At 43.5% G+C, this 26,810-nt stretch overlaps 3 protein-coding genes across 7 annotated transcripts in view; 2 read left to right on the forward strand and 1 right to left on the reverse strand.

Moving 5' to 3' along the window:
- Positions 1 to 7,751, forward strand: part of chd8 (chromodomain helicase DNA binding protein 8) — a 38,904-nt gene extending 31,153 nt beyond the window's left edge. The window contains exons 29-39 of one of the 2 annotated variants that reach the window (XM_054762312.1): positions 1,059 to 1,134; positions 1,216 to 1,490; positions 1,602 to 1,834; positions 1,907 to 2,545; positions 2,636 to 2,733; positions 2,852 to 3,064; positions 4,350 to 4,442; positions 4,536 to 4,649; positions 4,731 to 4,832; positions 4,921 to 5,025; positions 6,487 to 7,751. In XM_054762312.1, the coding sequence (XP_054618287.1) occupies positions 1,059 to 1,134; positions 1,216 to 1,490; positions 1,602 to 1,834; positions 1,907 to 2,545; positions 2,636 to 2,733; positions 2,852 to 3,064; positions 4,350 to 4,442; positions 4,536 to 4,649; positions 4,731 to 4,832; positions 4,921 to 5,025; positions 6,487 to 6,867 (2,329 nt within the window). In that variant the 3' untranslated portion in view covers positions 6,868 to 7,751. Of the gene's footprint in view, positions 1 to 1,058; positions 1,135 to 1,215; positions 1,491 to 1,601; positions 1,835 to 1,906; positions 2,546 to 2,632; positions 2,734 to 2,851; positions 3,065 to 4,349; positions 4,443 to 4,535; positions 4,650 to 4,730; positions 4,833 to 4,920; positions 5,026 to 6,486 lie in introns of both variants that reach the window. The other variant, XM_054762302.1, reaches the window with a different exon arrangement.
- A 774-nt stretch (positions 7,752 to 8,525) lies between these two features.
- On the forward strand, positions 8,526 to 16,010 carry tox4a (TOX high mobility group box family member 4 a). Its single transcript, XM_054768550.1, has 9 exons — positions 8,526 to 8,971; positions 9,037 to 9,102; positions 9,594 to 9,893; positions 10,781 to 11,020; positions 11,091 to 11,399; positions 13,690 to 13,770; positions 13,841 to 14,515; positions 15,297 to 15,433; positions 15,520 to 16,010. Exons 1-9 carry the CDS (start codon positions 8,867 to 8,869, stop codon positions 15,575 to 15,577), a joined length of 1,971 nt encoding a protein of 656 aa, XP_054624525.1. The 5' UTR covers positions 8,526 to 8,866; the 3' UTR covers positions 15,578 to 16,010.
- Positions 16,011 to 18,900: 2,890 nt separating this feature from the next.
- On the reverse strand, positions 18,901 to 23,951 carry si:rp71-1g18.1 (uncharacterized protein LOC559922 homolog). 4 transcript variants are annotated; one of them, XM_054768553.1, is made up of 4 exons: positions 23,585 to 23,951; positions 23,289 to 23,368; positions 23,123 to 23,186; positions 18,901 to 21,848 (listed from the first exon to the last, which is right to left on the reverse strand). In XM_054768553.1, exons 1-4 carry the CDS (start codon positions 23,844 to 23,846, stop codon positions 20,944 to 20,946), a joined length of 1,311 nt encoding a protein of 436 aa, XP_054624528.1. In that variant the 5' UTR covers positions 23,847 to 23,951; the 3' UTR covers positions 18,901 to 20,943. The 4 variants fall into 4 exon arrangements, with proteins under 4 accessions (XP_054624528.1, XP_054624527.1, XP_054624529.1 ...); XM_054768552.1 differs by having other exon boundaries at positions 23,265 to 23,368; XM_054768554.1 differs by having other exon boundaries at positions 23,123 to 23,208; positions 23,585 to 23,828.
- Between the last annotated feature and the right edge of the window lie 2,859 nt (positions 23,952 to 26,810).

A 26,810-nucleotide genomic window follows, 5' to 3' on the forward strand; every position in this document is an offset into this window, starting at 1 on the left:
TAAGTGAATTTCCGCAAAGTGGGATTCGATATTTATAAACGGAAATAGAAAAGCATAGAAAATCTGTTAACTCCTTCCCAATACGGTTTTTAGCATTATTAGAGACGCCTAGACATGAAATGACACTCCTATAGTCACTTTTACACCCATTATAGTAGAAATAATAATAGAAAATAACACATTCTAGACATAAGACATTACATTGACTCACACATTAGCTTTGACAGTGTACTTCCTGCAGTGGCTATTGTCTCATCAATGTAATGTTACTGACACCTAGTGACTAGTGGAGAATACTACTGCAATGGCGCTGTTTGTGGTTAAGGAGAGACTGACGATGCACTTCAATCGCTTTATTAACAAGCAGAGAACAGATATGCAGTAAATATTCACACAGGAGCTGCTGTCGGCCACAACTCACACCAGTCACTGCTCTCTCCACGCTGCTCACACTCGGCTAAACACAGACAACCATGGCTAGCTGATGTCACACATGTCACTTCCCAGGCCCAGCTACTTAGAGGCATACACAAGTCACCCGATTTTACACTACATATCACATCTTCTGAATGCCTTATATTTGTATCGATTAGACATTTTTATGCTTGAAAATGCTTCATTTAGGCGTACAGTTTGCTTAAAAATGCTTTGACTAACAATAGGCCGTATTTAACCACAAAACAGCGATCATATGTTCATAATTTTTTTTTTTTTAACGCGATAGAGTGAAGGTGCCATGTAGCGAGGGACGACTGTGTAATGGGACTGTCTTTGTAGCTTGTCCGTACAGTAGATGGCATTGTAATATCAGGCCATAGAGAAGACCTCAAAGCACACATGCGACATGCGTTATGGCCAATTATGCAAATTACCGGATGACATCCCTGTCCACGCAACCCAACACCAATACGTAGATAGATTGCTGTCCTGTCATAAACACGGCATGCTAACAGTTTATTATGACGTTTTGCTGCAGTAGATATATTTTATGTTGTCACATGTACTTTTAATACATGTTTTGGTGTCTCACCTGCTTTTTACGTGTTGACTTGTTTCAGAGGGGATTATGATAAATACTCTGAGGACCCCGAGTTCAAGCCTGCATCAAGACTCCCCAAAGATTCTTACGAGGAGGTATGCTTTTGAGCATCATTGTAATTTACAGACGTTTTAGCAAATGAGTCTTACAGGTTGTGATTTCACTGCATCTTCTAGCCTGACAGTATGAAAGTAGAGGAGGAGATTTCAGTGGTGGACAAGGCCGTCCCAGGGATCACAGAAAGCCTACCTAACCTGAACCAGAGTGGATGTGATTGGCCCTCTAGTTCGTCGCTTACAGCACGGCTGCGGCGGTTGATTACAGCATACCAGCGCAGTTACAGGCAAGAGCAGCTGAAAATTGAAGCTGAGGCAAAGGGCGACCGCAGGCGCAGGAGGTGTGAGCAAGCCAGTAAGCTGAAGGAGATCGCACGGCAAGAGCGTCAACAAAGGTATGCTAATTTGTTTTTCTGTTTTTTTTCACGCATTAATTTGGATATTCACTGCCATCGACTCGAGTCAAATTCACTTCAAAAGCCTCATTAGAACTCTTACGTCTGCAGGTGGACACGCAGGGAAGAATGTGATTTCTATCGTGTAGTATCGACTTTTGGCGTAGAAAGGATGAAAAAGGAGCCGAGCCTTCCTGAGGGCGAAGATCCAGATTTTGACTGGACGAGATTTCGCACTTTTGCACGTCTGGATAAAAAAACTGATGAAAGCCTTAGCCGGTACTTCCGTTCTTTTGTAGTCATGTGCCGGAGAGTGTGCCACCTGCGTCCTGGCCGTGATGAGGGTAACTATTGTTCTTTCACAATCCTGATTTGATTCTCTAGATTGTTGATGCTGATGCTGGTTCTTTCCCTAGATACATCATCGGGTCCCCAGACTGTGGCCCCCATCACAGAGGAACGTGCTTCTCGGACACTTTACCGTATTAGCCTCCTCCGGCGCCTTCGTGAGCGAGTCCTCCCCCACCCCTCCCTGGAAGAGCGTCTGCCACTGGCCCCGCTCAGCTCTGAGTTGCCCACCTGGTGGAGTATACCGGACCATGACCGTCAGCTGATGCTGGGCACGGCGCTCCACGGTGTCAGCCGCACCGAGCTCTCCATCTTCTCAGACCCTCAGTTCACTTTCAGTGCAGCCCGAGATGAATTCATTCAGAACCAGCAAGCTGCACTTCCGCCTCAGCCGCAGCCCATCGCGCACCTCAGCCAGCCCAAGTCTGACGCGGAGGTGTCGGGTGGGAAGGAGGAAGGGCAAGAAGAGGATATTAGGTTGCTGGGGGGTGAAATTGGTGCTAATCTACAAAGTACGCCTTTGGGTCACCACGATGCCAAGGCACAGGGGCAGACCTGGAGCTTCAAGAAGAACAAGGACAAGGGAGGAAGCAAAGCGGAGGAGGGCGGCTCCGATTCGGATTCAGATTCCGATTCGGGGTCGTCGTCATCTGATCGATCAGGCAGCAGTGACGACAGCGGAGATAGTGATGAAGAGGTGGATGGAGGTGAGTTGGTATTAGTCATGAACGATGCGTTGTGCTCCAAAGACAAGAAAGTGACATGTTTTTCAAATGTGCTGTTTGTTTTCTTAGCAGGCATGAAGACATGTGATGAAGATAATAGTTTAATCTCGATGACCTTGTCTCAAGATGGCATTCCACCCTCTGATCCTATAAGAGTAGATTGGCCCAAGGCAAGTCAAATAAATACAGTGAAGCCCCAAAACTGAATCAATTTGGGTTAAATTTGACTTAAACTTTCAAGGAAATTGAAAAAAAAAAAAAAATTGACTTCATCTCATTTCAACTTAGGACCGCGTGTTGATCAACCGTTTGGACAGTTTGTGTACACTGGTGCTGACTGGTCAGTGGCCATCGGGGAGGCGCTACGTCTCTGAGGCTCATCTCAACGCCAACTCGGAACTGGTGGGAGACGAGATGGCTTACGCTCGGGCGGCCCGCAAGCCCATCGGCATGCCTGGAGGAGAAGGAGAGGATGGAGAATTCACTGTCAAGCTCCTCAAGGTAAATTGTCGTAGCGTCTTTCAGAACGGTGATGATTGATAAAAACCTTTTTGATCTATGGAACACGGTGCACGTTTTGATAAATTCTGACAATTATGTTTCAGGATACAATGCCCAAGACATTAGCTTATGGTAATGATCACCCCATACTAGTTAACATCCAGGCAAACAAGTACATGTGTCATGGAAGTGGGTCAACTGTAATTTTATTTTAAATAGAAATATTTGTAATATGATTATTTTTAATATTATATATTGATAAATATTTTAAATGTGTTATTACGTATACATTTTTGTGTATAGCTAAGGAATAGAAACCAATGACTCACCACCGGGCAAAAGAGTTTTCACAAGGAACATTTTTATTATCCTGTGTGGTCTGTGTGATCTACAACAGTCATTCTCAACTGGTGGGTCGTAGGCTTAAAAAAATAATAATGTGACCTGATGCACATGAATGCACCTCACGTTCTTGTCTGTGCTATTCGCGTGCTGCGCCGCCACAAGGCACGTGCCGTGTTTACGGGTGACTGTAGCTTGAGCTAAAGGGGAAGAACATCGCGTGGACTTAATGTGCCGTCCGTCCGACGCACAGCTGCAGATATCTGCTGGAGAAGAGAGTGCGATAAAGCAGGGGTGCCCAAACCTTTCCCGCCGAGGGCCGCATACGGAAAAGTCAAAGGATGCGGGAGCTATTTTGATACTATTAAATAAGGAGGCAAAAAAAACTTCTCATATGTATTTAAAGACACAACTTTGTCTTCTAGTTGATAAAGCATATTAACAGCTATTACATATTATTGCTCTTTTTTTCCATTGTTGCTGTTATTTTTTGTTTCTAGAATGTTTTCTAGATTTGTGCTGCAGGCCAATATGAGCTGCGGGCGGCAAATGGGTGTTGGGCTATAGTTGGACACGCCTGCCATAAAGGGAGGACAGTGTCTCACAGCGGCAGCTCACATTTTGCAAACATTCCCTTTAAACATAAGACATTTGAGAAGTTTGAGTGGAAAAAATTCCGCTATTTCAGTCGCCACTTGTCATTGAGCGGCGATGGCGGGTCCCGCAGCCAAATCAGTTGAGAACCATTGATCTACAACCTTACACTTCTAATTACAAGCGGAATCACAGTCCAGTTATGTGTTTACGAGCGAGGAAAAAAAACATAGCGCCAAATCTATTTGGCGGTCCGAATGTTCTTTATTTTACAAATCTATTTTTAAACAAAATGCTATTTCCTTAGCTGTGGCTCAATTCTGGCTCAATCTGTCTCCTGCCTTGCCAGGAGGAGGGTCTGAAGCTGACCTTCTCCAAGCAGGCGCTGATGCCCAATGGATCAGGAGGTGAGAGCAGCCGCAAGCGACGCAAGGACCAAGAGGTACCTGGATCAGCTGCAACACAAAGCGCTCTTGGTTACAACAACCGCACCTCATTTAGTTTGCTGACCTCTTGCCGCCTGCCTCTGCTCTAGCTATCAGACCCAGATGGATTCCTCGATCCACTGGAGCGTATACCTCGGCGCCGGGACCCTCCAACCTGGCTCAAAGAGAACCCAGATTATGAAGTAGAAGGAGACATGCTGGAGGTATGACCATTTATCGTGTCTGCAATGTTGATCGAAGCAAACGGGCTTTCTTTAAAATAAAATGTTGTCTTGTGGCTGCAGCTTCTTGTAAACAGGAGCAAAAGGAAGAGGAGGAGGAGGGCAGATAAAGTCCTGACGGGCAACGAGAAGGTCAAACTTATTAACATGAGGACAGGAAAGAAGGTGAGACAGACGAAGCAATTTCAGACATGCTGACACTGCAACATTTGCAGACAACAACCGTGTTGTCCCCCCCCCCCCCCCGTTTAAGATTGGAGTGGCGTTTTGTCCGATGCTGCAAGACCTCCGAGAATATCTGGAAGAAAATCCTGATTTCGCCGTCATGCCCGATTGGTCGGAAACAGTTCGGAACTCGGTATGAACTGGAACACTGATACAGTCGTCCCTCGTTGATAGCAGTTAATTGGTTGTTGTATTTCCGTGATATAGGATTCAATGTTAATAAATTTAATATTTTTCTAGTTAGAGCATGGAAAACCTGTCTGACTTTCTAAATACATTTTTTTACCATTTATTAGAGCCCTGTAGACATGAAATAACACCCCTATAGCCACCTTTACACTCCTATTATTCATTGTTTACCACACACACAACTCCTATGTTGCAGGGACATGAGACTGACGCAAGCTAGCATGCTAACCAGCTGACCTTGGATATATTTGCTAACCCTTTAGGCACCCGTTTTTTAAAGCAAATATTCAGTTTTGATATTACTATTTCAAAAGATTGTAGTTTAGTTTAGTTTATTTGAACATGAAGGTTACAATGGAATACATCTCATGAATCATTTTCACAGTTCCACATGTCCAAAAGGAGTAGGAAGAAGCAGAGCTTATTTAATCCTTAATCCTTATTTAATCATCAGTAGGGCCCAAAGTTTGTGATGGGAGTGAATTCACTCATCTTATTTGCACATTATGACATCACCGTGCTCAAAATTGGTCAGATCCCTGTATCCACGATTCCGGCACATCAAAATGTCCATTACCGGCGTTTTGACTACCCCTGCCTCCCTGAACAAGGTGAAGCAAAGCATCGCCTCCAGTATGTGCTGCGTGTGGACTGTCATGGCGAAAGGACTCACTGCCGCAACGCACACATGGGTTGAAACTCTATAAACCCCTAAACTTTGCATAGAAACACGCCCACAAATGTTGCTCAGATGGAAGTTACAGATGTCCGCCATCTCCTGGTGTAAAGTAGTACCTACATAAGGCATCATATTTGCAGATATGGCTTGTTCAATTGAGCACTGTTGCGTGTCGCAACGTGTCGTGTCGCATGAAGGGTTAACTTACAAAGCCAAAAACTTACCACTTCCACACGGGATGGGAGGACAACTTTTTTTTTCACTCTAACCAGCGAAATGCAAGAAAATGAAGAGAAGTGATGCATACAAGCATATCCAAGAGTCAAATTGCATACATGAGTACAACAAATTCATACATGTTGGCAAGTCTGCACTAATATTGAAAGGCCTCCCCTGACAGTTCACCATGCCCCCCAGGGGAGAAGCACTGAGGTATTGCAGCATCTCAATGTTTTGTCATTCCTGCTGCCTAGTGACCAGAATACTACAAATCACTTGTATTTCAATATATTTTGACAAATATGTCTACCACGAAACAGCCATCATTTATTAATTAATTTCTGAAAACCTGTGATATAGTAAGGGAGCAATAATATTGCGAGGCACGACTGTATTTGCTTTGGAACCTTGTCACTCAGTGATGTAGGAGCCGAATTCCCCTAGCCTAATTGGTTTGTGTGGGGGGGGAAAAGCGTCACCTTGCTTTCTCCATTCTTGCTCTTCCAGGGCTTTTTGCCTGAGGCGCTCTTCCATCGACTTCTGAGCGAGTACACGGAGATCCCCAAGAAAAGTCGCCACCGCCATCACCACCACCACCACCATCACCACCATCATCACCACCAACACACTCCAGAGCCCGTGCCTGAAAATCCCTACCTGGAAGGCGTGGAGGAGGAGACCCTGGTCTCGGATGGAGCGTACATGATGGACGAGGAGGACCTGGAGACTTCCCAACACTTCCTCACCAGTCCAGACTTCGATGTTAAAATAGAGGCTGGCGACAGCCTTTCCCAAGGAGACTATGACAGCTCGGATCAGGAGGCCCTATTGGACGATGTCATCCTCACACAGAAGGACTCTGACTCGTCATCCAGCTCAGAGGATTGACTCTGAACCCCCCCAACAGCCCCGAGTTTATTTGACTTAGTCCCTGTCGGAAAGTGCGTCATTATTCCTCATTTATTTTTACCTTGTTATGTATACGATTATTGATGAATTTATGTTGCTACTTTTTTTTTTTTTTTGTCATGAAAGAGCAGGTTTGCACCAATGTTTTTTTTTTCCCCCCATCAGCAAGAACTTCAATCTCTATTCTCAGTCCGCCACTGTAGCCACTGTCAGATGGCAAACATCATTCTTACTTTATGGCCCACCATCATCCTCCACTCGCTCCATCGTCAGGAGTTCCCATCACATTCCCAGCTGTGACCAAAAGGGGACCTCCGTGTGCTGTAGATACCCTTTCTTATCTAGGAACCTCAAAAGGGTCCTCAACGTGACCAGAACACGTGTACTGAATTCATTGGCATCCCACAATCCACCCAGCCTTGTACTGTCATGTCACCTTTGTCCACGCAAGTTTGTAAACTTACAAGGGGATCCAGTACGGATGTGCCGTTAATGTTTTAACTGTGCAGGGAGGGGGAGAAGGCGTGTGGCGCAATAGTTACTGAGGCAGGAAATAAAGGATGGTTGTATTGTATCATGTAGATCAGGTAAGTTGTGTACTATGGTGCAAAGTCGACAACAATGAGTTGCTATTCTTGTTTTATGATCTGATTGTATCTGTGACATGAATAACAGCAATCTACAGTGAAATCAAGTCTGTGTGTATTATTGTCCAATTCACTAAGAAGCTTCTTTTTTTTTATAAACTATATTCATGTATTGTGTAACTTCATGAGTCCCATTTACCACCAAGGACATATTAATAGTCGTGTCCACTCTTGTTCCATTAAAAGATTGCAGATGTGTACCTCAAACTGATATTTACATTATAGATACAGATTTTAAAACATTTATCTACATTTCAGTTCTTTCTTTTGTGCCAGTAAACCGGCAGCTGTTTTCATCCATGACATCTCCAAATATTCAGCTAGGTTTTTTTATTTTGTGCGGTGAAATTGCTAATATGTTGGAAAAGTTACCAAGTTGCTATGTAAGGTCGAAATAACTACATAAAGGCTATAACAGCAATAATTTAAATGTATGTTAATTTAATTTGGATAGCATAACGGCGTTCCGGCAGTGTAAAATGTTTGTTTCTGATCTGTTTCTTGACCAAAAGAAAGAAAAGCGACGGTGACATTACACCATTATTTAAGGTTGACTAGTGAAAGTCATTAGGCCCTGAAGGTGGCGCTGTAGTCTTACATTGACAAACCTTCCACCAACCTGTCATGCACCAGTCCTTAATCAAATCACACGAAAAAAATTACTTTAAGCGCAGTGTAAATAACTCACACTGGTGGCGTAATTAAATTATATCTGAGTGGATGGGGACACGTTTTAAAACGTTTGACTGATCTGAAATAAACGTCACAAATGAGGTTGCATTCAAGTACATTTCATCGTTCGGAAAACTGGCCGTTCCGCATTCTAAACATACAATACAGTAGTGAAAAAAAAGCATGACAGCTGTTTTTGGACATTTCAGTTAAAATTGGAATAGTACGCGTAAGACATCGGATTTTGCTTCAAAGAATTGCAATTTGACAATTAATCACCAGAACACGTGAGCCACGCGTTCCCTGTTCCTTTTCACAGTCTCGCTCTTTTCCGACTGTCCTTTAAGTTGTCTGCTCCACTTGCACGATTGAATTGGTTTGTTGTTTGACTTCTGCTTTACACACAGTCGGCGCTATTTTTTGAGTTTTACGCAGTTCTACAACACTGAGTGATCATTTTGGGTGCGGGCCAAACTCTCCCATTGCCCCAAATCTTCACGTAATAGAACAGGGTTATGTTAGTGGTTAGCTCGTTAGCTAGCTACTAGCATTCCCCCTTTTTGTTTGAATGGTCGACGATCTCAATGAATTGGATCCGTTCTTGTATTCCCCAACGCGAGGAAGGGTGTGAGCTAGTTTAAGAACATTATTGTTTCAAAATGGACCTTAACTTTTATGCTGGGCTGTCCGATGGATGTGCTCAAAATGTTGATCCGGAGTTTTTGGACAGCCAAGCGTATGGTGGATACCCCGAAGGAAACAAGGTAACGTGTTTGCTAAGAGGATACACATTTAATGTTTTCCTTTAAATGCTAACGCTCTGTTTCAGTTTTCCGAAGGCAGCGATAGTTATCTAACCATGGGTGGTGGTGCTCATCACTTTTTGACCGCTGAGGTAAGCGTGTTAACGTTTTAGACGAAAGGCTGTGTTTCAATTTCGCGCACTTATACGTTGACGCTATTTGAGTGCATAAGTGCATACGGCTAAGTACAGTGCTCCGCCAGTACCCGGATGTTGCACTCAACACGCCCCACATTGTGAGTGCGCAGCGAAGCACTCTCAATAATCGCCATTTTGGTTACGTAGCGTAAGGGGCGGGACTCAAGCGGTTTCAATTCACAATTACAAATGAGGTAAGAAGGGGATAGATATTGTGATCGTCATTTTTGGTAAGTGCGCAGCGAGAGTCGTCGATTTGGGACAGCACGACGCTGTCCAAATTCGCGCCCTCAGGAACTAAGTACGCAGTGTACATATTGAAGTGTAGTGCAGAAGTGCGCGAATTGAAGCACAGCCCAAGTTGTTACAACTTCCGCATTTCCGCACAGAAGACGCCATATCTGTGCTAAAAAAAAAACCAACAACCGTTATGTGCTCATACACAGCAAACCTTCCACACCCCCAGTCTCGGGGATGAAGTTTTCGAGATCCCTCCCATTTCACTCGACCCGGACTCGTCCCTCAGCCTTAATGACGCCGTGTCCCACTTCGATTTAGCTGACGGGTCAGGGGGCGCCGTGGGACCTCCAGCTGCTCGGAGCCTCGTTAGCAACCTGGTGGTGGAGGCTAGTGATCCATCTTTTGCATCAACCTTCGTGAACAGCAGCTCCCAAGGCCTGGAACATCTTAACATGGAAGCCATGGCTCAGACCAGTGGAGGAACCCTGCTCAGTTCCTCATCACTGGTGCGTACATCACTTCATACTAGTGTTTATTTGGGATTTCCTATCATTGGGGCTTGTGGGACTTTTGTTTACTCAACTGGAGAGAGTATCAGGTGTCTGAGCATTCATTAGCGCATGGGCTTATATTTCTACAGATTCATTTTTGTAATCATTCTTTCACCTAATGATTTAGATGAGGGCTTCTCAACTGGTCTCATATAAGTAAAAGCATTCAAGTTTATTCATATTTAAAAATAGCCTGCAAAATATATGCATATAATCTTTTTAAACAAAAATACAATGTGAAAAATTACTTCAGAGCACAATATTAAGAGGAGAGATGTCAACTACACAAAATAGTAAATTGATATTTGTATAGAAACACTGAAAAAAATAATAATTTTGCAATGATATAAGAAATAATGCAATATTAAGTACAACAAGGAATTGCTAACTTGTGAGCCTATGTTATCTTATTTATGTCGTATTTTCTCATTATATCTACTATGTAAAGGTGACTATAGGGGTGTTATTTCATGTCTTGAAGGCTCTAGTAATGTTAAAAAACGTGTGGAGAAGATGGTAAACGGAACAGGTTTTTTATGCCATAATTATGAAAATATTCCATTTGTTAATATTGAATCCTGCTTTGCGGAAATTCACTTACCATGGTCGGGTCTGGAACCAATTAACCACGATAAATGAAGGCCGACTGTATTTTTATTTGTTTACAAAAAAGACCACAATGGATGATGATGCTATAGTACTGTGTTTTGCATCTTGGCGGGGGCTTGGCTGAAAAATGTGTCTCACATGAGGTTCTTCCATGAAAAATGGTTGAGAACCACTTTCTGCCACACACGTCTTTGCCTTGTTGTGCTCATTTTCCGCTCCTAATCTGTACTCAGGAGCTGGGTGATAGCAGCGGGTCCCATTTTAGCAGTTCGTCCCCAATGACCATCGACGTTCAACTTGCCGACATTGCACACGGCCTCATGGGAAGCGGTCAGTTGACTACGATCAACCAGACGGAGCTGGCAATGGGCCTGGGAGCAGGCGGACATCCTGCAGAGGCCTCAGAACAGAAGCCACTCTCACCGTCTTCTCCAGTTGGCTCCTTACAAGACGAGGACATGGATGACTTCAAGGTGAGAGGCCTTTCACAACCGTGATGTTGGTCCTGCAACTCAAATGTCATCTGATCTGTCCTTCTCACAGAGGAGCCTGCTGGTGGACTCCCCCATGTCTCTCTCCTCATCCTACCCAGCTCTGCAGTCCTCCGTCACCTTGGCCACAGCCAAAAGGGGCTTGGGGACGCCGACCACATCGCAACCAGTTGCAGTGGTGGCAAAAAAAGGGAGGAAGAAGAAAGACCCAAATGAGCCGCAAAAGCCAGTTTCTGCATATGCTCTGTTCTTCAGAGACACCCAGGCTGCCATCAAGGGCCAGAATCCAAATGCATCTTTTGGGGAGGTTTCAAAGATTGTGGCGTCCATGTGGGACAGCCTGGCCGAGGAGCAGAAACAGGTGTGTTGGACTACTCCACGGGATAGTTGATTGACTTGTGCACTTACATTGGGGGTGTCCAATATGTGGGGTGTGATTTGTGGGCCACAGCTAGCTTTTTATTGGTCCCTAGAGAATATTCCATCCATCTTCTATGACGCTCGTCCTCACTAGGGTAGCTGACTTTGGGCGAGAGTACACCCTGGGCCCATTCACAGTCGCATTCATACCAATGGACAATCTGTCCATGTTTTTATGCCCAAACCGATATTCGAACCGAGATCTTCCAGATATCCTGACTGTGTGGCCATCATACTAACCACCAGCCCACCATGCAGATTTTTATTGGTCCCTGGAGAATAATCTGTACATAGAATTGGAGATGGACAGGTGGATTGGTGCAGCGTCTGCACTGACGTTGTGGTAAAGGTAAAGCTCTCATTTTAGCGGTCGATCTACGATCCTACCCTTGCCTATTGTCATGAGCTTTGGGTAGGGACCAAAGGACAAGATGGCGGTTACAAGCAGCCGAAAGGAGTTTTCTCCGTAGGGTGGCTGGGCTCTCCCTTTAGAGATGAGGTGAGAAGCACTATCATCCGGGAGAGACTCGGAGTAGAAGCGCTGCTCCTCTGCATTGAGAGGAGCCAGATGAGGTGACTGGGTTATCTGGTCAGGATGCCTCCCTGGGGAGGTGTTCAGGGCGCGTCCGAGCAGTAGGAGGCGACCTGACCTCAAATAAGGAGAAGATGGATGGATGGATGGAGAACTGGAGGAAGATTAGGGCCACATTGAAAAGAGAAAAAGTTGAAATATTTGATGTTTCAACAAGACAAACGATACAGTGTTACAGGACTGTAATCTATTTGTGGTGGTTTAGTTGCCTGGGCAGTGGGGCTCATCTGTCGTTTAATTTGCATAACTGGCCATGTGCATGTTTTTTAAAGGGCTACAAAAACGTTACATACATTTGTAAAAATATAATAAATATATAATATAATAAAGTAAGAAAAATAGGCACGCATATTTATGAAAATGTTTCCATATTTGTTTTACCAAAGTGAAGAATTTTCAAGCACAAAAATGGCAAAATAAACGAAAATACAAATATAAGTCAGTCAGAAGACACGTTCAATATGCAGTACTCTCCACTGGTCACGAGGCAGAACAGGTTTGAATGACACAATAATAATAACATAATAATAATCTTTGGCTATGGGGGTTTGCTCGCTCATACGTGACCTGTATCTGATTTTTTCATGTCAGTTTGAACAGCACAATTCCCATTTTTTTCAAATGCGACTCAGGCCCCATTCTTATGTGGATATAAATTCGTTGTATGCGGTGCGACTGCAGTACTCACAGATGTAGGCAGTCATGAAAAGGCGTGGTTTATTGTGCACAACTTGGATAAATGTGCTCACTGTTGTAGGCAAAAGTTCTTCTCATCTGAAAATAATTTTTTAAAGTGAAGAAGCTCTCGTCAAAGTCACACTACTCGTGCCTCAGACATACACCACATGCACCTTGGAACAGAAATGGCAGCAAGTTGTCTACGACCCTCCATAGCCAACATTCTTGCCCTCTTTCTTCTTCATCTCCTACACAGAATCATTTGGTTGAGAAAATATTGACTCCTGTTGCACGAAATCCTTGAACTTGCCACAAACGCATTAAGGAGAGCACACCAGCAATGTGCACATCGATACTGAAATGTTGATCCTTCCAACACCAGCTCTTCATGCTCTAAAATTGATTCTGAAATCAAAATAGTGATACATCAGATACATGATTTTGTGCTTTGTTTTTTCTGATGGTATATATTAGCTTGGCTATTTTGTAAATCACCCCACCACGTCAGTATACAGTACCTACCTCAGGGTTTAAAATAAATCACTAAACGAATATGATGTCTTGTATTCTTTATGCTATGATTTGAAATACTGTACATTACTTTTAAAAAATTTCCCAGACACGTTAGGTGAATTTGCACATAATATCGGATCGGTATCACGGATACCAGGCTGAATTTAACCTAGTGTCGGTTCAGAAATAAAAATCCATGGTCCATGGCCATTGGCCCATGAAAAACGAGCCACCGTCCGCAAATGGCCCTTGAGCTGCACTTTGGACACCCCTGGTTTACGTATTTCAGTATTTACGACATTCTTATGTTGCAGTAAGTTCAATTTCTGGTTCTATGGCTATCATCATCATCATCATCATCATCATAGTAAGCACGATGATGGAAAATTGAACGATTGAATAAATTGCAGGTTTAATGGTACTCAGTGTATCTATTTGTCTCCTTTAGGTGTATAAAAGAAAAACAGATTCCGCAAAAAAGGAGTACTTGAAAGCCCTTGCAGCTTATCGAGCCAATCAGCTGTCACAGGTAAGATTGTGTTGATCCAGTGTGTGTGCCACTGCCGGCTTTTCTAATGCATCATCTCGTCTCATACCAGCCTGCCTCCGAGGAGGTGGAAGCTGCATCTTCACCATCTCCACCGCAGGTCAGCCAAACTCCCGCAGTCATCCGTCCGGTCAATAACCCCGAAGAGAACACCATCACCAACATTTGTGCCTCCAACATCATTCTGGACGTCCCAGAGATGGCAACACGGTCCCGCACGGGGGCAAACAAACCGGTAGTAGCCGCGGCAGTCCCCCCGGCCCAGGCCATCACCAAGATACTAATCCCAAAGCACCTGCTGCGGGCGGGGGGCCAGCTTGTCACGCTATTACCCGGGGGTGTCCACGGCTTGCAGCCTACCCTCCTGGTGGCAGGTGCCCCCCGCCAGCCGCCACCCCTGCAGCAGATGCAGAACGCGCCACCTCCGCCGCCGCTCCAACAGATGGCGCCAGCGCCGCCGCGTTTGCTGGCTAAGCCCCGCGAGGGTGGGAGCGCGCCGGGGCCCGCCGTGACCATCACAGCTGCACCTCCGCCTCCGCTGCAGATAAAAATAGTTCCCGCGTCTTTTCAGAGAAAGGACACGCTGCCCATCATCATCCCCGCCACAGTGGCGTCAGTCGTGTCTGCATCCACACCTGCGCCCGCCATGCAGGTGGCGCAGTCTGCTGAGTCAGCAGGTCAGCATGAGGAGGAGGAGGTAGTCTCAGAGGTGCTGCCCTCAGAAGAGGTACATATTTGATATATGCAAATATATATTCATATTTAGCAGTAGGCGGCATTACATCTGCCAGAATAGGAAGAAGTTTCTCGTGTTGACCACAATTGTTTGTATTTTGCGGGGGTTTCACTCTAATTTGAGAGTAATTGAGATGGCCACAGAAATTGTTATTTTGACACGCTTAACTTCACTCATGACTCATGTACAACCAGAAATAACAATAATGTGCAACAAACAATGTAACTGCGCCACGCGGACTATGCAGGTGTCGAAATAAACACCTGCACACTAACACACATGCAAAACTGCTATTTTATACTAATTCATAACCCGCAAGGCATGCTGGGCAAGTCCCTGTTGGAAGCATGTGCCTAGACTTCCCAGTATGCCTTGCGGGTTATAAATGAGTATTGCATGTACAGTAGAGTGTGTCTGTTTTGATACTCTCATAGTCCGTGTAGTGCAGATACATACAGTATGTCTTGGTTGCACCGTGAGTGAGGTAGGCATTCGGGTTGAGAAGCTCTTGTTGGTTGGTGACGTGTGAATAAGTGTAAGTGCAAAATTGCGGGTTTTCACGAATGCTGAATCGTGAATATGCAGGGATCTACTGTATTTGCTTCTGCTTAGACCATTTAAGGTGAAACTAAGATGGAAGCAAAGCAAATGATTCCAAACCATTACCTTACTAGTATCATACATGAACACGTTGCATCAAAACACTTGAATTATGTCTGGTGGACACAAAAAGATTGAAAGAGAAAGAGAAAACATTGTCAAACTCTTTCAGGATGAGATGGAGGTGAACGAGTCATGCGAGGCGGCAGCGTGCGTGTGCGTGAGGTCGGGCTGCACCAACCCAGCAGTGGAGAGCGAAGACTGGGATAAAGAGTACTGCAGCAACGAATGTGTGGCCTCCCACTGCAGGTAGCTTCCATACACACGTGCTTTGTCATCCAGAAATGCACTGCAACCTTGGTAACATCTTACGTAAACTCTGTCGTTTTTTTTAGTGATATTTTCAAGGCGTGGTGCTCCATCAGGAACCAGACAATGGGAACAGTGAAATAGAAGACCGTTAGTCAGGGTGGTGATGTCAGTCCTTAATCAAGGCTCTAAAGCATCTTGAAGGTTTCTTGACGCAAGTATGCAAACATTTTTGTTTCAGTAGTTTGACATGCTGATTATTCTTTTTATATATACAGTATATAGTCCCTGTTTTGTAAATACCATCCTTAACTTAGCTGAAAAAGAGTGACTATTACGTTGTGCTTTTTGTACTCCCAACTTAACATTTTTGTAATAAATGAGCACAACTTGCACACTGTTAATGTTAAGGGATATTATCACAAATCAATACTTCTTCACACAGCAATATGTAATCATTGATTGCTGATGTAGAGGTCATCTTTCAGGTTATGTCCACGGCGCATTGGAAAGGTCACATGTACAGCTGTTGTGATGGGAATGTGAAAATAAAGGTTGGTTGTGTGCGATAACCAAATCTGAACAGCTGCACTGTGTGAAAAGCGGAGGCAAATTTGTTCAAGGCTGCGCCAGTCCACACACTCCAATGGGGAATCTTACCTTGTATAGCAGTGGTCCCCAACCCTCGGGCTGCGGCCCGGTACCGACCCGTGGGTCATTTGGTACCGGGCTGCACAGAAAGAAAAAATAATTTCCATTATTTCATGTTTTATGTTTTATTTTGAAAAGTGGCCGGATTCTCTCTGTTACATCCGTCTCACTTGACACATGTCCATTGTGGGTGTGCTAACTTTATCTCATGCCGCACAGATAGACTACTACTGTATTTTTAGCATTTTTCTTTCACTTCATATTTGGTGTCAAATGCTGATACTGTGTGGGAATGCATAAAGGTAAGTTTTGATGACTTATTGAGTGCTAATGTGCACATTTGTCTCAAGTTAATTCATGCTAGCACACACGTCAAACAGCCATGTAATAATCTCGGGAAAAACTTGGCTGGAACTTGAACTGCTGGATGGTGGGTCGCCATTCATTTTGTGTTTTTAATTTGATGTTTTCATGTCTTAGTTTTACACAATACAGTACATAATAAATAAGATAAATTAGATCTCTATAATGTACCCCCCCACCCCCCAACTTGTTAGCTGACTGAGTAAATATTTATTACAAGTAGATTATCGAAATACTGTTTTACTCATTTGTTAACTGAATGGATGAACATTTATTTCAGTAGGTTACAAAAACAAAGTGCATTAACATAATCAGCAGTCAGATAGGATGTACTATGCTGGAAGGGCATGTGCTATTTTGTACAGAAAAAGGTGCTGATGAGAGTCCTACCGCGTCAGCTCAGACGCAATTCTCAGCTGTTGTCATCACACACATATCGGCGAAGAATGCGAGGGATAAGATATCTTGGGCTACCGTTGCGCCGATGGTCTGAGGAAAACGACAACAAAAGGCAGAGGTGACTTGCGATCAAGGCCGTCTCTCTCCTTCTGGTTGGGAAGCCACAGGAAAGACAGCCCGATATCCGAAGAATGTGAAATTATTCTGTCTGAATTATTTACTTAGAAACAAGGGGAAATGGGAAGTGAATGTGTTTTCGTTTAAGATGCGAGCCAGATGTTTAGATATCGGGGGGTCCTGGAAGAAAGGAATGCGTATTTACCAGCAAGAATGTGGCTCGACCACACGCCTGAGAGGATCTCTGGTGACTCAAAAGTCCTCATCCATTGGGTAAGAAGTTATTTTGTTCACAATTTGACATGCGACCGCACAACACCTTCGCATTGATCAACAATTCGAATTCGAACGGGATGTTCTCAGATGGAAGTGGCCACTGAGCTTAGAGCAGGGGTGTCCAAAGTGCAGCCTGTGTCACATTCTAAAAATATAATTTAACAAGAAAATTAAAAAAAAAAACAGTTAAAATGGAAAAATCAGCAGTAATTTTACAAGGATAATGTAAAAACATTAAGGGAAAAAAGCTGTAATCTAATGAGAAAAAGTCGTATTTTTATGAGAATAACGTCATAATATTATCAGGAAAAATAATGTTAGTAGCACAAAGTTGAGATCATCCATCCATCCGTTTTCTATGCCGCTTATCCTCATTAGGGTCACGGGTATTGTTGAAGAAATTCTCCGCACCCTAACCAACTGCTAACAAGTTAATAAAACAATATTATCCTACAGTATGCTGGAGCCTATCCCAGCTGACTTTGGGTGAGAGGCGGGGTACACCCTTGGTCTGGTCGCCAGCCAATCGCAGGGCACATATTGAAAATCATACCCGGTCACATTGATACCTATGGACAAATTAGAGTCGCCAATTAACCTAACATGCATGAAACCGGAGTACCCGGAGAAAACCCACACGTGCACGGGCAGAACATGCAAACTCCACGCAGAGATGCCCAAGCAGAGATTGGAACCCAGGGCTTCCCGATCACCTGACTGTGTGGCCACCATGCTAACCACTCGGCCACAAGTTGAGATCATAAAGAACTTTTTTTTTAAAGTTGTAATATGAGAAAGTTATCATTTTTTTAGGAGAAAAACAAGAAAATATGGGAATAGAGTCGTAATATTACGAGAAAAAAAATGAAAAGAAAAAAGTTTAAATTACAGAAAACAGCAAAAATGGGGGAAACAGCTTTTACGAATAAAGTCAAAATAGTAACAGAAAAAAAGTCTAAATTTTAGGAAACTTGTAATATTATGAGGAAAATGTCATTTTAGTAGCATAGTTGAAATATATATAAAAAAAAAAGTCAAGAAACAAAAGTTTTTTCCAAAATCTTTTGAAGATTCAGCTAAGGAAAAAGTTACAATATTATGGGAATAAAGTCATAATATTACGAGAAGAAAATGTATAAGAAAGTTGAAATAGTTGGAAAATAAAAAAAACAGCAAAAATGGGGAAAAAAACAGCCGTGGTTTTATGAGAATAAAGTAAAAACATTAAAAGGAAAAAAGTCAGAAAGTTATAATATTATGGGAATAAAGTAAAAATATTGTGGGAATAGAACCATAATATTACGAGAAGAAAATTTACAAGAAAAAGTTGAAAAATTAGGGGGAAAAAAAGACAGCAAAAATTGCTTTACAACATATAAAAGTGGCTCTTCCTGGAAACAGTTTGTGCGTCCCTGGCGTAAGTGTCCCCAAGTGTCATCAGCAGGTTACAACATGGATGTAGATCAGGGTTGCCCAATACGTCGATCACGAAGGTGCTGTAGTTTGGGTCTGTCGCGTAAACGTGCCTTTGTAGATGTCATATGACATCAGCTGACATGACAGTAGCTTGCAGGCTGAAAGTGTGAGCACCCCGATGTAGAAAGACTGAATGCTAGATAGCCTGCATCCCTTGCACTGATCAACATCATTACCAGTTTCACTTCTTAAGAAAAGCATTTATTTATACATTTAACAGTTACAAACATGAAATCACTGTCATCTTACAAAGTGTCGTATCAAGTCAGTAGTTCGAATCCTAAACTTCTAGGATGGCGAAAAAGAAAAACTTCAAAACTATATAAAAAAAAGAGGTTTTAAAGTATTAAAAGACATAGCTATATACTGTAGCTTTAAAAGTACAACAAAATGAGTAAACAACTACAAAAAAAAATATCAAAAATCAAAAACTATCATGATGGAACCCAAATTGGTTTGACATCCTGTCACATTGAATGTAACATCTCTTGTGTGTAGCACCACTGCAAAGTACACCAAACATAGGCTTACCGCTGAGCGAGTCAATCAGAACCAATTGTTAGAATCTGTGTAACACAGTACCGCCCTCATATTTTGGAATCCAATTGATGTGCAGGTATTTTTTCTTAATCCGCAACTATAAAAACTACTGAGCAGTACAAGACTACATACAGTATGTGGTATATTCCTCCATCAGCGGGTAGTTAACGGAACCTGAGAACCTGGTCCGGTCATAGAGCACAAACAACATCAGTAGTATGGAAAGAAAAAACGACCCTCAGTGTTGCCTTCTTATGTCAGGGATGTCCAAACTTCTTCCATGAGGTCCAATTTAATATTTTTAAATTTACTCTACTTCTCATATACCTAATTTTGTGTCAGTATTTCAGCTTTTTCTCTCCTAATTTTAACTGTTTCTTACGATACGTCGCGGGTCAATAAAATAGGAGCTGTCTGCCTCACATTGGACACCCCTGCCTGATATGATCCAAGACGCCATCACATTTACCGTATTTTCCCCACTATAAGTTGCACTGTTTTTCATGGTTTGGCTGGTCCTGCGACTTACACTCCAGAGCGAGTTATATACATGTTGTTTTTTTTCCACACCGACAGCTGCGAGAGGGCGCTCTGGGTTAGTGTGCCAGTATCTGCTACTCCTATCGCTCCTGCACCACTGAAAATGTACAATGTAAACATCAACTTTTAAAGACAGCTGAGAAAGACGGAACACAGATGCCCCCAAAAAGAAAAGCATATTCTGCAGATTGCAAGCTGCAAGTAAACCAGTTATGTTGTGTTCTTTAGGCTAAAGTTATCTGATTAACTGTTAATATGTTACGTTAACAGACGCCTATTAGCCTGTTCTTCATTTTATTGTTATTACTATAACTTGCCTTTCAAGATGAAACGTCTGCTCTTGGTCTCTGATTTTATAAAATACATATACCCCCAAAAATGCGACTTCTAGTCCAATGCAACTTGTGTTTTTCTTCTTCATTGTGCATTTTTGGTTGACGAGACTAATACTCCGGAGAAAATACGATATACGTGTGATATTTAAATTACTGTATTTAATTGTCACGACATTGGTAGATTGCTGGTAGACAAAATGTGTCAACACGGACACCACCTTCCTGTTTGCCATGAGTTGTTTCTTGGATTAGTGTTTCTCCAAGTCTTGATCAAAATGCTGGTGCTTGCAACTTTTTTTGGCTCGGTTTTTGTGTTGTTTTGCAGCCGTGATCAAACGAAAAACAGAGGCTTGAGGTGAGAAACACTGTTGAATTGGAGAAATAACTCTTGGCAAAACAGGAAGGTGGTGTCCGTGTCGATCCTGTGTTGTCTTTGGCAACAAACATGTCTTCAGTAAAGGTAAAAGTCAAATGTTCAATTTATTCCTTTCATCATTTATACGCATTTTGAACGGATGAATTGGATTTACATAATTACTTATGGGAAAAATGTATTTGGTTAGAGTACGTCTTGGTTAAGAGTTGGCCCTTCTGTGACAGATTAATGATGCTAACCAAGGTACAATAACCATCTGAAATTTGATCGTACCAATAACATGGCGACACCAGCGTCATATTTCTTCAAGTACTAAAAAACAAAGTGTAAATGTGATGGTGTCTTTTCTATCACCTGAGGGTTAGCTAGAGTGGAGACCTGACAGTGTCGGCAGTCTGAGGTAGCCAATGGTGTGAGCAGCCGCAAACGAGCCGCCGCTACAAGCCCGCGATGGTCCTGAAGGACGGAACGAAGAGTCCACACGCGGCGAGGTTGTGTTTCTCCAGGTTCCTCACGATCCGGAACATCTTTCCGCACATGTTGCACTGGAAAGGCTTCTCCCCCGTGTGGAAGCGCATGTGAGCTTTCAGATTGCCGCGGAGGCGGAAGCTTTTGTCGCAGTGCGTGCACTTGTGCGGCCTCTCCCCCGTGTGGAACCTCAGGTGTCGGCGCAGGTTCCTCCTGAGGGCAAACGTCTTGGAGCACTTGGTGCACGCGTACGGCTTTTCGCCCGTGTGGAAGCGCTCGTGTCGGCGGAGAATCTTGCGGCGCTTGAAGGTCTTGCGGCAGACGGCACAGGCGTAGCCGTCGCGGGCTCGCGTCATGATTTTCTGGAGCCGCCAGACACCGTTGCCGCACGGCGTGAAGCAGCAGAGGCGGTGTCCCGTGTGAACGCCTTGGTGGCGACGCAGATCTTTCGGGAGAGGCCACGTCTTTTCACTGCGGGCGGCCTTCTCCTGAATCTTGGCCTCCATCTCTGCCGCTGTCAGCATGTTAACCAGCTGCACCGCACACTCGCTCATTAGCTTCTGGTCAGAAGTGGAGACTTTCCGCTTCATCTGGAGGAGGTTTTTGCTCTTTGACGAGACGACCTGTGGCCAAAGCCCAACCGGGACTGCCGTTTGGGGCTGCCCATTGCAACTGTGGGACGTGCTCACGCCTGACGGCTGAGGCTTTGCTTCAACTTTGGCCTCTGGTTGAGGTGCAGGAGACATGGGCTTCAGGAGCGGACAGACAAACTTTTTACTTCCAGTGGTTTCATCAGCCAGGTCATGCTGAACCGCAAGAGGTTTCTGCTTTGGTGGAGAGCTTTGGGTAGGCCCACATCTCGGATCTGCAAAGACTAAAAGGGAAGTGGATGGTTTCAGTGATCTTGCACTGCCTGACTTAGTGTTGCCAGTTTGTCCCACCTTGACAAAAATTGCACCAAACACCAAAACAAAATGTTTGGGGGACACATGGGTTATTTATGTGCCTTCTGCCATCTAGTGGAAAAGCATGTAATTGTCAGAGCATGCCAGTCGCTGTAAGGCATAGAAAGATCAACAAAAAATACGTGATTTGTAGTAAATAAACAATCACTTTCTAAACATTTGTAAGTAAAATTGGGTAACCTGTCCAAAAAATATGTATCTCAGGAACGTTCCCGTGTGGACAGGGTCTAATTGTACCACAGCACAGTGGTTGGGAATCACTGACGACCACCATGTCATCGTTACATTAGGCCCGGGCGATGTATCGATTTTCGCAAGTCATTTGTGGCGGACATTTCGGGGAGGGAAGTAGGGGTTAATTTTATGTTTTTGATCAAAATAAAAGCAAATCTTGGTTTAAAAAAATGATCTTTGTCATTTGTACTTGATTTCTTGAAAAAGTAGAGGGAAACAATACAATTCTTTTACGGAAAAAAATCAGAACTTTTATTTTCAGGCCACATGGTACATTTTCCTGATATTACCACGTATTTATAAATTATTACTGACTTAGGGTGAATGAGATGCGTTTTCTACGGAAGAAAACAGCCCATTTTGGCACAAAAAAGATACATTTTAAAAAAGATACACGGGTTAGGTTTAAAATGCTGATTTGCGTATACAGCCGTCCCTTGCCACACGCTTTGGATTTCATGGCTTCAATCTCACCAGTTTTTAAAAATATATGAATAAATCATTGCCGTTTCATGGATGAATACGGCCGATTCGTTTTTAAAAAAGCAGCATATTTACATATATTTTTGCCTAAATTAAGTATTTTCAAGCATAAAAATGGCAAAATGGCCTAAAATACATATATAATGTAAGTCATTAAGAAGAAGATGCATTTAGAGGCGTGGATGTAGTATTCCACACTGGTCACTGGGTGTCAGTAATGTTACACAGATGGACAATACCCACCACAGGAAGTAAAAAAAGGAACAAGGAACTGTTGGGTAATAGGAGTATATATTTAGAAGGTTGTAAACAGGTTTGCTATGATCTAACTATGAAAAATGTTTGATTTATGAATAAGGAATCCTACTTTGCAGAAATTCACTCATAACAGTCTGGTCTGGAATGGATTAACCATGATAAACGAGAGATGACTTTATGCGGGGATCCGCTGTACTAAGTAGTTTACCGTTCAAAGTCGAATCAAGTTGCAGCTCACAATCAGCTTCAAGGACGCTCAACTCTGCTGGTGTCTGTTTAAAAGGAAAAGCGCAACTGTGAAAACAGTGTGCACCAAAAATATAATCACTCCCACTCTGTGGCTGATTTACAGTCCTAGAAGTCCACCGACCGACCTTCGGATTGTTTCCAGCAGGAAGAACATAACACTCCAACGGCTCCTCCTCCCCTTTGCACTCTGTGGAACAATCACCATCTGCAAAAAGCAGAAACATTCCTTTACAGTGCGGCCCTTGTAATTACAGTACACCTAATGATTGCAAGTATCACTAGTGCATGCAAATGTCTAAAATACAACTACATGTTCCCCCAGCGGCTGTCTTTGCAGGCAAGCCGTGGACCAAAACAGGGAGTACAGTAGTAGTGTTTATTGTTTTTGTTTTTTTTTTTTTAACAAAACTGAATAGCATACTTGGAATGTCGAAAGAGTGGTAGATATCTCGGTCCACTTGCACGCCGACGGTGCGGCTTCTCTCTCCAGAATATAAACTAGACTCCAAGTTTCCATCCGCTATGTGTTTCTCGTCGCGGCCCACGTCCTGTTCAGCAGCAGCAGTCGCCGAGGCTCGGTATCTGCTCTCGAACAGTTTCGTCAACTCCACAGCGGCGACTTTGACGAGAGCACCCAGCACAGACTCCACTTGTGCGTGGATACTCACTACGTCCGCTGACATTTTATCTCTTTGTTTCCCACCCGAATGAAAATGATAAAAGGATATTTCACGAAACGTCTGTTTAAAAAGATATTAACAAACACATGGCTCGGGTGAGCAATGGGCGTAACGAGCGTACGCGACGCAGTTCGCGAACGATTTGGTCCTTTGAGCCAACCCTTTTTTGTCGTCTTTTGTGAGGTGACGGAAGTTCGACACAGAGGGGATGGAGGGTTTACATATGCATCACAGCCGTGAGCACATGAACGGGAGGGATGACGAGAAAGCATGATAGAATGTTGCACATAATTGGAGAATACGCTTGGAAAGATGAGGAAAATTGAACAGCTGGAAACTCGTGTTTCTGAATGCCAACAAAAAAACAACAACGAGCCATTAGGGAGCCGAGCAAAAATACCACAGCTCCCTTAAAAGAGCCGAAATTCCCATCACTATTAAGCGCATGCGCACTCCTTAGCGCCAGCCGAGCGTTGGCAGGATATTGCGTCAACGCTTTCCCGCCTGCTTCCCCTTTATTTTCAAAGCGTTGTTGTTTTAATTTTGATCATGCCGGCAGCGTTTACCCGTTTATCACGAGTCACAGACATAATGCCGAGAGCATTTAAACTGTTAGCACGAATCATAAATATGTTTTTTTATCGTCTTCTTTTTATCCTGTCGCTTTTATTTACCACTAAGATTGTAAACAAATAGACGTGTGACTGAATGACTCTCCAGCATGCGGAAGATATTCATTTGCATAGCCATAACACTTTCCATAAGAATAACACGCATAATTACGAAAGAAACTGCATTTTCTGCTTCGGTTTGTACCATTTGTTAGTGATTGTTTTGATTATGTCACTACAGTGGAAGCTAGGGGCGGGAAGATTGATGCAAATACCGATAGTATCGATACATAGGCCGTATCAGTGTTGGTTCGATACTAGCCTGATGAGATGTGCAGCTCTCGTCTATACTTATTTTGACAAATATGTATGATTTTGTTGTGTTGTTGTCATATTGTTGATAATGTTATCATTCTTACACCAGAGACATCCAAACTGTGGGCTGGGGTTGATTTGTGGCCCGCTGTTTTTTATTATTGGCCCCCTTGTAAACATAAAATTAAACAAAGAAATTAAAAAGAACAACAAAAATGAAAAAAAAAAACAGCAGTAATTCTACGACAATAAAGTTGAATTAGGAGAATAAAGTCCTAATATTACAAGAAAAAAGTTGTAATTTTTGGAGAATAAATTCATAATATTATGACGATAAAACATGTTTGAAAAATTCAGTACGTTAAAGTTGAAATAGTAAAGTAAAAACGTGTTATTTTGTAAAGTCATCATATTACGACAAACAAATCAAAACAAAAAAAGTTGCAAGTAAGTTGAAAAGAAGAAGTAAGAAAAGTTACAATATGACGAGAATAAAATCAAAATATAACGGGAATAAAGTCATAACATTACAACTAGGGATGGCCTGATACACATTTTCTGGTTTCTGATTAGAATCGATTTTTTGGTAGTTATTGAAGGATGGCGGCATCATTCACACTTTTTGTAAATATTAGAGGTAACCTCTGGAGGACGCAAGAACCTTAAATTCTTGGGCGATACAACTCGGAGGATTGATACAGATGAATACAGAGAGCTTTTTGCCTTTTGTCATAACATGTCAGGGTGCTTAATTTTGTTTGTAAAAGTTTGCTGTACAGTGGCCAATACCCCCTCAGTCCCTAGGTACCCCCTCAGTCCCTAAGTACCCCCTCAGTCCCTAAATACCCCCTCAGTCCCTAAGTACCCCCTCAGTCCCTAAATACCCCCTCAGTGCCTAGCTACCCCCTCAGTCCCTAGGTACCCCCTCAGTCCCTAAGTACCCTGTCAGTCCCTAGATACCCCCTCAGTCCCTAAGTACCCCCTCAGTCCCTAGGTACCCCCTCAGTCCCTAGGTACCTCCTCAGTCCCTAAGTACCCCCTCAGTCCCTAAATACCCCCTCAGTACCTAGCTACCCCCTCAGTCCCTAGGTACCCCCTCAGTCCCTAAGTACCCTGTCAGTCCCTAGGTATTTAGGGACTGATGGGGTACCCTCAGTCCCTAAATACCCCCTCAGTGCCTAGCTACCCCCTCAGTCCCTAGATACCCCCTCAGTCCCTAAGTACCCCCTCAGTCCCTAGGTACCCCCTCAATCCCTAGGTACCTCCTCAGTCCCTAAGTACCCCCTCAGTCCCTAAATACCTCCTCAGTGCCTAGCTACCCCCTCAGTCCCTAGGTACCCCCTCAGTCCCTAAGTACCCTGTCAGTCCCTAGATACCCCCTCAGTCTCTAAGTACCCCCTCAGTTCCTAGGTACCTCCTCAGTCCCTAAGTACCCCCTCAGTCCCTAGGTACCCCCTCAATCCCTAGGTACCCCCTCAGTCCCTAGGTACCCCCTCAGTCCCTAAGTACCCTCTCAGTCCCTAGGTACCTCCTCAGTCCCGAGAAAGAATAGGCTGCACAACAAAAAGATGGATCTATTCTGGGTTTTGAAAGTAATGTTTGTGTTCTGTAACCAAGGTAAAGATGTCATATAAGAAGCATTAAAAGCATAATACTGATAATTATATGAGATGTTTTGTAAAAAGTACAAATGGTACTTTTCATAAGAGGAAGGAGTTTTGAGAAAGAAGTGAGAAGGGTGTCAGAACTCAGTGGGTTTCCACAGCAGGTGCATCTGACGAGGAGCGGCAAGGCCTAAAGGAAATCACGAGCCCTAACAACAAGGACTAAACATGCCTCCGCCTTCTTCTGAAGGATAAAGAAGGTGATGGAGCCTACAGTACATCGTGATTGGACTGAAGATGACCACACGAAAGGACGCAGATCATCAGCATGTATAAAAGCAGCGACAGGAAGAAGATCGGGGGGCTTCAGACTTCTCACTGCTACTTGGCCGGATACCAACCAGTGGTCTTCAGGTTGGCTCGTAGGGCATTGGACC

This window comes from Dunckerocampus dactyliophorus, chromosome 2, assembly GCF_027744805.1.
Source record: "Dunckerocampus dactyliophorus isolate RoL2022-P2 chromosome 2, RoL_Ddac_1.1, whole genome shotgun sequence".
In the NCBI taxonomy this organism is placed as follows: domain Eukaryota; kingdom Metazoa; phylum Chordata; class Actinopteri; order Syngnathiformes; family Syngnathidae; genus Dunckerocampus; species Dunckerocampus dactyliophorus.